Genomic DNA, 11,340 nt, shown 5'->3' with positions numbered 1-11,340 from the left:
CAAACAAAGGAGCCACCTAAACAAATTTCCTATTCAGATGCAATTGTGCCAAGAGGCCAAGATCCCTTGCAAATTAGGCTCCCACCAGAAATCCCACTGTATCCATAAGGTATCTGGGGGAGACCACCAATATGGGTCTGGCCTTGCATAGGGCCCAATCTCTAAAAGGGGAACTTTCACTCAAAACGTGGTTATTCTCATCTACAATCCCTCCGCATGCAGTGTAAAGGGAGGCACACACCGCACGGATGCGTTTTAAAAGTCAGGCAACTTTTCAGTCAGTCAGAAATTCATATCCACCATGAATCAGTTACAAGGAGCTGAGAGCAATAGGATCTAGGTGCTGAGTACATTACTATCTGTTGCATAAAATAATCTACTCCCTTAAGAAAAACCAAAGCATTTGGAGACTGCAACAAGGCCACTTTATAAGCATCAAGAAAATGAGAGGTCATTCAATGAAAAAAAGATTATGTAGTAAAAGTGACGATGTAAAAGCTGTCACATGACGACATGAATAATTAATTTATGACCAGGGATGAAATGGCAAAAATTTGACAACAAGGTGTCTGATGGAAAGACCAGGTCCACACGCGAAGGTCCAATTAAACTGATTTAATGCCAAACAGTCTATGTGTCAACTCGCAAAGGTCCCGTCGGAACGCTGAAACTATGCACAGAATCTTCTCAACTAACAATTAGCACTTGCTTGGAGTTAGACAATAGACAACAGAATTCAGGGTTGGACTTACAGCTTGAGCAGACTACTCTGGCACTGCATAAGAGTGAACGTATGTGTCTGGTATTCAGGGACAGTTGCATACGTGTTCCTTTTATACATCAGCAAATTTTAACATTCCCTGCTTGTATGTGCCTTGCCTTCCCCCATTTCCCATTAGGAAGCCTGAACCAATAGTGCGCATGCAGGAGCGCACCTCTGCACAACCCACAGTTGGAATTTGGGAGGTGTTTGTGTCAGCCTGTATTGCTTCATGTTCAGGAGCTCATGGTACCGGAGAGTTTTTGTTCCTCTTTCCCTCCATCCATTAACCGTGTGAGATAAAGGGATGAGAAAGTGTGAGGAAGTCACCCAGGAACGTCTATGGTTGGACTTGAACCGGGAGGCTCCTTGTTCCTCATCTAATACCTTGACTGCTGCATCACAATTGATCTGAACTCTCAACTTTGGTGGTTTACTTACATTTGTCCTTGTGGAACCATTCTAAAATTTCTTAGTCTTAGCTTAAGATCTCCAAGGAGAGCCAATGTTCTTCTGAAGCTGCCTAGAGCTTAACTGTCTTTTTCAGACCCAATGGGGTCGATAAAGTGGGGGCTTTGATGTCCACAGTTGGGAGGAAAAATTGATGGCTGTCAATTCTCTAATCTTCTCTCCCTTCGCTTTAGAATGTTCTCCTAATGTCCAGCTGAAACCCTTCCATCTTTTGATTCTGTCTTCTGAAGCACCAGAGGCAAGATGGACTCTCTCTCAGGAGAGACAGTAGACTTCCAGAGACTTCTGGAGACAGTAATTTCCGTTCCCTTTAAAATTCTCTTTACGAGACTAATCAGTAACTCTCTCGACATGTCGTCGTGCTAGAGTTAAAAGGCCTCCCCACAGACAAGAGAGGAGACAGGACGACCCTCCCTCAGCCACCTTGCCCACAGCTGAACTGTTCCAAGAATCAAGAGAGTCACATAAATCTGTTCCACCCTTGACATGGGCAATCTGCCACTTGAGAAAATTAACCAGTGTTGTGTTCCTGGTACAGATGTGTCCCAAGGATTTCTCCACAGGCCAAATAGGATGGTAAAGTTGGATGGTAATTCACCAGAGGGATGAAACAAAGCAGACACATGCTAGAAATTGAGAAATGATTGGAGTTTTTGGAATCATTTGTGAGTGGTCATTTAGTAGATGGACACTTGTTGAAATGGTGTGACCTCAAGATAGTCATTGTTGCAGAAAGGACCCCACCCACTGAGATGGTTTCGTGCCCTGTAATGGTTCCACTCCATCGCACTCCAGAAGCAAAGGGCATTTGGTATAATGGACATAGTAGAAGCACCCCTAAACTCAAGCCTGATAAACAGCCAAGCATTTTTGAGGTTGTTCTGAAATTAGTAAAAAGCGAAAGAATGTTTCAATGGTGTTGTAGCCCAAGCTCCAATACCACACGATAGTGGACAGCCATTGATTGATTTGAGCACGAGGAGGCATAGGAGGGGGTATCTGCTATCTGCCATGACACTGTGAGGCATACAAGTTGCACCTCTAGCATCTATCCACAGCTAGATAAAAGATTAAGACATAGTAGACCATGTCATGAAACACTGATTGTGATGACTTTGACTGCTACATATATATATATCCAGGATCCCAATCCTTGTGCTGAGGTGTTGAGGAGTTGAGGTGCTGAGTTGCGGAGGAGCTGAGGTGCTGAATTGTGGAGGTGTTGAGGAGCTAAGGTGCTGAAGTGCGGAGGTGCTGAAGTGCGGACGTTCTGAGGTGTTGAAGTGCTGAAGTGCAGAGGTGCTGAAGTGCTGAGGTTCTGAGGTGCTGAAGCGCTGAGGCGCTGAAGCGCTGAGGAGCTGAGGTGCGGAGGTGCTGACGTGCGGAGGTGCTGAAGTGCTGAGGAGCTGAAGTGCGGAGGTGCTGAAGTGCTGAGGTGCTGAAGTGCGGAGGTGTTGAGGAGCTAAGTACTGAGGTGCTGAAGTGCTGAGGTTCTGAGGTGCTGAAGTGCTGAAGTGCGGAGGTGCTGAAGTGCTGAGGTTCTGAGGAGCTGAGGTGCGGAAGTGCTGAAGCGCTGAGGTGCTGAAGCGTCGAGGAGCTGAAGTGCGGAGGTGCTGAAGTGCTGAGGTGCTAAAGTGTGGAGGAGCTGAGGATCCTGGTAAGGACACACCTCCGGAAGGATGACCCAGCGTGTCACAGGTCACACTTCGAGAGAAACTACTGAGATGTCATCACCCCATAGCACCAAGCCTTGATGACATGTTTGCTTGGCAAAATTTTGTTGCTAATCCCCATTTTAAATAGAATACCAAGAAGACCTCTGCTATTTGTTGGTGGCCGCAAAACAATGAGCTTGTTTTTCATGTGAAGCTCTCATCACTATTGCAAATTTTATTGATGCAGTTGTGATCGCAATCAATCTCACAAAAAGTAGTACTGCCTAAACTGTGAGAAAGCAACTTATTGGGCTACCTTTGGGGAAAAAGTGAACGCTTTTCTCACGCGCTAAATCAAAAATTTTACCTCTAGAAATTGTTAGCGTCTGTTGTGGTTTGAAAGGAAAAAAGTTCCTTAAATTAAAAGACTTTTCATGGGGAATATTATAACACGGCCAGTTATATAGATCATTCTAGATACAGTAGTTTAGCAGGTCCATGGTTGTATCTCCTACATAGTAGGATTTACATTTTGAAAACAAAGTTAGTGTTGATGTTTCTTGTTATAATATGGAAAGTGAAAAGTCCTGGAGAGGGATGGGCAACCAGGTGCTATCCAGGAAGATTGGACTGTGTTTCCCTCAGTTATTAGGGGAGGCAAAGGGAGTTGCCTTTTCAAGCACTTAGAGCCTGACTACCGAAGAGAATGTGAAGAGAATGCGTTTCAGCAGACGTTGAAGTCTGCGGGAGAAAACAAGAAGCTCCACCGCTCTTTGGAGACTAAACTATTAGGCAGATGGGAGATGGCCTTTTCCTGCATCATTCCCAGAGTTTAAAAGGCACTCTTGAGGAAGCTGCATTTGGCTACAGCTCTGTCTTTAACTCACGTCGTCACGGCGGCATCACGTGACATATCTGGACTTTTTTTTCTCCTTCACTAAACCGGGTGTGGCTGTGGCCAGCATGTGACCCACCGAGCCCACGGGCTGGGAGCTTGACACAGCCCTGTCCTAAAGGATCAGATTAGAGGACCTGGAGGGCAAATATCATTTAAAAATGAGGTGCTATTGTAGACATTGTGTCTCAAGATCTACATTCCAATTTTTGAAATAAAAATGTTAAAGCTATTCTGCATTCTAACCTATTACCTTACCTTCTAGTTTCCATCACTGATTTTGCGATGGAAAACCATTTGTTGAGAAGATTAAGAGAAACCATGAAACGTCTCAAAAAAGAGGTAAGAAAAAACATTTGTTCATAGGCTGTCACAGTAAATGCTATTCTCAAGTGTGATAAAACGTATAGATATTTGAATAGGTAGGTAGGTAGGTAGGTCGGTCGGTCGGTCGGTCGGTAGGTAGGTGGGTAGGTAAATAGGTCGGTCGGTCGGTCAGTCCCTGAGAATCAAACACCAATAAGTGGAAGGAAAGCAAAGAGAGAGACCCAGAGTCTCTATTGCAACTTGGGCAGCCAAATAAGTTGGATGAATGAATCAATGAACTTGCAGAGCTATCTTAGGTCATTGTAAGTATTGATTTAACATATTTAATAGGCCAAGTTGCTAATGGAGATTTTACATGACTTTTAGCAGGAGTACTTTTCGTTTTTTCTGCACTTAAAATGAAAGGGCTGTTTGGGGATATAGTAGAAGGACTCCCTATCTGTCCCATTCCTATTCCCAAGAATAGGAATGGGAATTTTTCAAGAGGAAGCAGGACTTTCTTTTTTGTTTTCCTTGAAGATGTTTAGATTCTCATCCAAGAAGCTGCTCCAGTTGTGGACGAACATCAAAATCTTCCAGGCCGGGGTGCAAACTTTAGATGACAGAAATACAGTTGGCACCGCAGATTTGAAGCTGAAACTATCTTTAACAACAACCCAAGTCACATAGAGCTGTTGTTAGAAAAATTAGTGGCTTGAATCACTGTCAATTTGTTTGTTTTTTTAAATGGGGTATTTTGTCATGGCAGGAAGAAACATCCAGACTTCCTCTTCTGTCATCTACCACAGAAGAACGGAGACGTGCTGAGGTAATTGTTAATAATGCATGTGCAACATATTTTAGATAGTGTACATGTTCGCTTTCTATTTCCATTACATATATGAGATCCACACACACACACCCCTATTCAATACAAACTAGTTTATTTGTAATTTCTAATAAAGAATGGCAATTATCAGAGTTTGTGCTAATTCTTGGTTCGTTCCTTCCTTGCCACATTAGCTACTTTCTTTGGCCCTATACAATAGTAACATAAAATTTAGATGATTCATATTTGGTTTGAACCACTGTCTTTTACATTTCCTAAACAAATTAACTAAAACTAGGTCTTTCTTTTTTTTTATCCCAGCGGGAATACTCTTTATTGCCTGTATTGAACATCTACAGCAATAAATTGGGAGTTGCACATGTGTGTGCTCATCTTGGAATGCATGATTTTAATATGCACAAATATGCTTGTCTACACCCCTGACTCTTTTCCTAAAGAGGAACTTTAAAGTAACATCCTCTTTACACTGACATCACAGAGAATTAATGGAAAACAAATTCATGTAATTCTTCTCATGATCATAAAGTGTATCTCCTTGAAGAAATTTTCGTAATGAAGAAAATTATCAAGCAAACATCTACAATTCATTTTATGTTTTTCATTCTTCACGGAACTGCCAGGTTTCCAGGCGTCCAGAAAATATTAGGATGCAGCTGGACCAGGATTTAAATTTAAGGATGCGTTCCCATCAGGTAAGCCATCTAGCATGTGAGGAATCTTTTGAGCGTGGATTAAATAATTCACGTCGTAATAAGAGGGGAAGAAGCCCAGTGTGAGTGATGGGGTAGTGGGGGTGGGGGTAGGGAGTGGGCTGATATGGAAATATATTCCTGACTTGTGATGTACTTTTGTTTCTCTAGATTGTTCACACCAAAACCGAAAGACTGGAAGTAGATCTGAAGAGAGCGAGGAACCAGAGTTATGCGTAAGTCATGGCATACGCCATACCTTTATGTGGTGCACAAACATTTTAGGTATCCTCTACACTACAGAATGACTTCTGAAAAGAGTTTAGTAACAATTTGCTGTTTATTATCTTGAGGGTTTATTAATACCCTTGTTACGCTCCCTCATAAACAAGGTCCGGGCGGAGCACGAGATAACAAGGGTATTGATACAATTAATATACGCTCCCTCATAAACAAGGTACTACTATCTCTGAGAGACCAACTTGTTGAAATATGTCGACAGTTAGGCATTTGTGAGCAGTGAGAACTTTCCCCATATCCTACATCCATAACTTTACTTTGCTTCTGAAAATCATTTTGAATTTGTTTGTGCCTTTCATGGAACATATTTAGAAAAAAAGAAAAATAAATGGTCAAAGCATTATTTCCTGGGCATTGACGTACACGCACAAACGTGGCGCACGAAAGCGCACGCACGCACGCACCCACCCATGAAGGTATTTTTAATGTGTTTTAATTGAAGAAAAGGAGTGATCATTCAAGTAAAAAAGCTCATTCTTTTACAAAGGGAGCTAATTTCTCTCCGATCTTCATAATTTGCAGAAAGACAATGGAAATGTCAAAACTCCTGACAGAGAAAGAGGAGCTGGAATTAAAAGTTCAGGAGCTTACAAATAAAAATCTGCAACTGGCCAAAGAAAAAGAGGAACTCTTCATACTCTGCAAAGAGTATGAAGAAAAGCTGAGCAGGTGAGCTAGTAACCCTGACTTCCTCTTCCTTTCTCAGCTATTTCAATTAGTTTTAATGTTAAACGAGTATTATGATTCAAATAAAAAAACCTAAGGGGGCTAATTTCACTCTGCTCGTGATATTTTATAGGGAAAAGAGTTCAGATGAGCCTGGGCAGCTGGACAAAGTCAGACGAGAAAATGAGAGTCTCAGCTGCAAGCTTAAAAAATATGCTGGAGAAAATGCAGAGCTCCTACGGGAAAATAATGACCTTAAAGAAGAATTTTATAGGTGAGAAATGTTTAGATCGAACTTGATTTTTTCTTTCCAATTCAAATTTATTTATTAGAGCCCTTAAGCCAGATATACCGGATGAAAGAAATGTTCCATTCTTTTATATGTATGTATAACTGAATAAGAGAAGAGCAATAGGTATAATGGAATGCAAAAATAATTAAGAATGTAGGTATGCTTAGAAATTCAAGTAAAAAATGAAGAGGGCTAATATCTCTTGTCCTCATAATTTACAGAAAAAGAGCAGTAATAGCAAAGCTAACGATAGAAAACAAAGAGCTGGAAATGAAGACAGAGATCCTGGCCTTCAAAAATATTGAGTTGACCGACGAGAAAGAGGAGCTCTGCCGAGAGTACGAAAAAAGACTGTGGAGGTGAGAAATTTTTAGATAGCCACCATGAATTTCCTGTTCCAGAATTTCACATTAGGTTCCCCTTATCTTAGAAAGCTTGGGAAAACCTGAACATCTCCTTACTTCAGAAAGAAATTAATGAATTATGGCTCATTATACTTTTACATATACAAATCTAGGAGTTAATCTCATGGAAGTGAATGGGAAGATATGTATAGGAGAGATCTTTTAACCTCCAACCCCCGCTGCCCAACAATATTCATACACTTCTACACACTTTATACACAAGAGTGAGAGTTTCCTGACATCAAAGCAGTTCCCATCCTTTTTAAATTAAGAATGCTTTGTTGTTGGTCCAGATTCACATCTAACCTTCTGGCTTTTTCTAGAGAGACACAACTGAGGAAGGGCCGCTGCCCCTTAATGATGGACCAAGACCAGATGGAGCAGAGACCCAGCAGCAGAGAGAGCAAAGGAGGCTCTGTGAGTCTCTGCCAAACAAGGGCAGACATTACCGAAAACAAGACAGAAGCTCAAGACAAAACGAAGCCTCAAATCAATTTGAGATATCAATTAAATAAGAAATGGCTTAAGGCTTCAGTAGACAGCCTCAAAATCAGAACATCTAAGGAACCCGGGCAAAATATACTGAGGTGGCTTCAGCAATCGCTGAAAATCCTGAAAGAGGATTCCTCTGAACTGTACACCCTGCCCGAATGGCTTAAAGCATCCACCACCAACCTCCCGAAGGAATGTGCTGAGGCATCCAGGGGGGATGTGAATGATTGGCTAGAAACATCGATAAATCATCTCCAAGAAGAAGGGCCAGAAACCTGTGATTTAGATGTGCAGGGATGGCTTGAAGCATCTATTATAGGCATTCAACATCTACAAAAATCCAAGTCGAGCCAGAAAAAAGGGATGGCTGGAAAAATCAATAGAGAACCTCAAGAAGCAATGTCCTGAAGGATCTCTGGTGAATAGATTAGAATGGCTTCAAGGATCCTTAGAAAGCCTGTCACTTTCTGGAGAACCTAGACCAGTTCTTGAAAAATGGCTTCGACAATCCTTAAAAAACCTGCAAGACGAAGGTCCTAAAGTATCTAAACCAAAACCAAGCCAAAAAATGACTTGAAATATCTATAAAGAATCTTGAGGAGGAAGGACACCTAGTTACTCGGGAATGGCTTGAAGCCTCTATTAAAGGCGTTCAGGATCTACAGAAGTCCACGGTAGAGATTAAAAGAACTCTGAGGAAGAGATGGTTTGAAAAATCAATAGCAAACCTCAAGAAGCAATGTTCCGAAGGACCCGTGGAAAATACTTTACAATGGCTTCAAGGATCCTTAGAAAGCTTTTTATTTTCTGAAGAACCCATACCGCATCTGGAAAAATGGCTTCAACGATCCCTGAAAAACTTGGAAAAGGTCCTGAAACATACAAGCAAGATGCCAAAAATGGCTTGAAATATCTGTAAATAGCTTCAAAGAGGAAGGACCTGAAGCACCCCATCTAGGTACTCGGGAATGTCCTGAAGCATCTATTAAGGGCATCCAGGATCTCAAATACTCTAAGGAATCAAAAACAAGCATGGTAAAGAGGAAGGAGAGGGTGATTTGGGTAGAACCTGCTTGCTCTGAAAGAAACTTATGGGTGGATGGATGGCTTCAAGCATCTTTAGCAAGTTCAGAAAGAATGGTCCTAGTGCATCCAAAACAGATATGCAAGCATGGCTACAACCATCTCTGAAAAACCTCAGACGAGAATCCCCGGAAGAAGCCAGAAAGAATGGCTCTTGGAATGCATAGAAAATGTCCTGAAGAAATCGTGCAATATGTGAATGAGTAGCTTGAGATAGTTTTAAATCACCTCCATGGGGAAGAGCCTGAAACCTCCCATCCCATCCCATCTTGGTACAGACTTGTCTCTCATTTCTGCTGCTTCTAGGGTTACTGGGATCAAGATGACCAAATGTACAAACTGGAAACCTATCAGCAAGTATTTATTGTTGTGGTTTTCCAAAACTTCTTGGGCCTTTTTGGAGTGAGTGGCATACTGTTTTCCTAATGGACGTTGGTATTACAGCAGGAGCTTCATAACCAATGAACGCTTGTCATCAACAATTGCGATTATCTAGACGCTGCCTTAAGTTGGGTGGGAGGAGAAAAGAAAGAGAGTGGAAGGAAAAAGGAAAGAAGAAGCGATTGATATGGAGGAAGAAAAGGAAAGAAGGGCCAAACGACAAGCATGATTTATGCCAAAATGCCAAGAATGGATAGACAACCGTAGAGCACGGACAAAGAAAGGATAGACCAAGATTGCATATGCCATACAGGCTGTGTCACCTGTACCAACAACTCACTAAAACAAAGAGATCCTTGTGAACTAGGAATTATGCCAGTGAGAGCTGGATGATTCAGGAAGATAACCATCAAAGTTAAATAGTCTTCCCTGATGGCCTATCAAGAAATCTCAAGCCAAGTGAGATATCAGAAAAGCTGTCACCAAGGAGCTAGCTGAAGAAATGCATTTAAGCATTAGTTTAGAAATTAGATCAGTCAGCAATGACAACAATTTTAGATGCACGCCTCTGTTTCTATGTGCGATGTATGAAGAGGAAGCATTTTTCCTAAAAATACATATTACTGGTCCACAGCCCATGTGAATTTGCCCTACCTAGACATAAACAAAATGAGATATCATTCTGTAACTAAGAGGTTAGTTCACGGATCAGAAGGTCTGGAAATAGCTTCCCCATGAACTCAACAGATATCTTAAACAAGCCATGATAGCCTAGGTCAGCACATTTAGGAAAAGAACAAGACAGATTTACTCGTCATGGCTGTGGTAAGGATTTCTGAAGCATCTTGATGAGAAGCACTGTGAATACTGTATCATCTCTGGTGGAGAATCTGTGGGCCTCCAGTATTTTGGGGGTAGAAATTTCCAGCTCATGAGCTTTCTCTCCGAGGCTGGAATCCGGGAACATCTGCAGCCCTCCTTTTGAGAGAAATGCCGTGTTTTCACCTGATTCTTACAGGAGAAGTGTCAGCTAAGTTTCGGCATGTGCGCTACTCTTTTGGACCATTTCAAATGGGTCTTCACCGTTGATCATTTTGTTTGTTTGGAGTCAACTGACCTACGTGTATAAAATCATATAGGGAACCACGTGCAGCTCTCATCGAAAAGCCAGATGTGAAAGCTGGAAGCTTTGAAGGTGAAAAGGAATCAACCAAAATCAGAAGTGCTCCCCTGAGTGCAGCGTTGCTAGCATAACAATGCAGCCTATGTGGAAGGAAGGGGATGCCTTATCAGGAAACGTGTCAGACTTCCATGCCCGTCCGACAGTTATGGACCACGGTCTTGTCTTTTGTGTGGGGCTGTACGCCCAGGGCCTCAGAGCATCACCATTGCTTGAAATGGGGTTCCCAGCAGCAAAAGAGCGATCATTGGACTTGATGGTGCAGGAGTATGAAGGGAGTTCCAGAAAAAGTGCAGACTGCAGGAACCCTTTCAGCAGGTCGAAAAAGGCTCCCCACCCATTTGCACTACTCAGGTGACCCTGAGGACCAAGCAAACCTCCAAGTGGCCTCAACGACTCTCTAAAAGAATACAAATGACCAGCTGTCTGCAAGGAATATCAATCCTTCCATTCCCACCATCCAATCAGACCTGAAGAACCTTCTTGGTTGAGAAGCGAAATGACTTCTAAGACTTGATGCTTTCGTCTATTTAATTTGCCTTCTACAGCACGTTGCTATCACGTGACGTTCCATGACATTTTTTACCTTTGGGGAGCTGGTGTGGGCATGGCCTGTGCATGGGGCATACGGCCTGAAGGCCGCCAGTTTGACATCCCTGTTCTACAGGTACTTAATAAAGCCTGAAATCTCCTCGTTAACTGGTTTGTTCGTTGTGTTTGGATTCTCAAAGAGCCATTTATCTGGCCCCTGGGCCATTGCCTGATACTTTGCGAAAAACACACACAGACAGACACGTAAACATATCTGATTTATCATATCAGATTTATTTACTTTGAATAACATGTAAATTAACAATCAAACAAAGGAGCCACCTAAACAAATTTCCTATTCAGATGCAATTGTGCCAAGAGGCCA

General features: G+C 42.2%; 1 protein-coding gene across 1 annotated transcript; it reads left to right on the top strand.

Annotated features, from left to right (window-relative positions):
* Positions 1 to 2,804: 2,804 nt before the first annotated feature.
* On the top strand, positions 2,805 to 11,123 carry LOC148114714 (uncharacterized). The gene is made up of 9 exons (XM_087890115.1): positions 2,805 to 2,888; positions 4,047 to 4,123; positions 4,857 to 4,916; positions 5,558 to 5,629; positions 5,798 to 5,862; positions 6,449 to 6,595; positions 6,726 to 6,866; positions 7,106 to 7,243; positions 7,612 to 11,123. The coding sequence occupies exons 2-9, from the start codon at positions 4,067 to 4,069 to the stop codon at positions 8,186 to 8,188; spliced, it is 1,257 nt and encodes a 418-aa protein (XP_087746241.1). The 5' UTR covers positions 2,805 to 2,888; positions 4,047 to 4,066; the 3' UTR covers positions 8,189 to 11,123.
* The last annotated feature ends 217 nt before the right edge of the window (positions 11,124 to 11,340 follow it).

This window comes from Pantherophis guttatus, chromosome 3 (assembly GCF_059756535.1).
Source record: "Pantherophis guttatus breed Tessera chromosome 3, ASM5975653v1, whole genome shotgun sequence".
Taxonomy (NCBI): Eukaryota; Metazoa; Chordata; class Lepidosauria; order Squamata; family Colubridae; genus Pantherophis; species Pantherophis guttatus.
The sequence above is the reverse complement of the archived record's forward strand: the minus strand, read 5'-3'. Positions and strand labels throughout refer to the sequence as shown.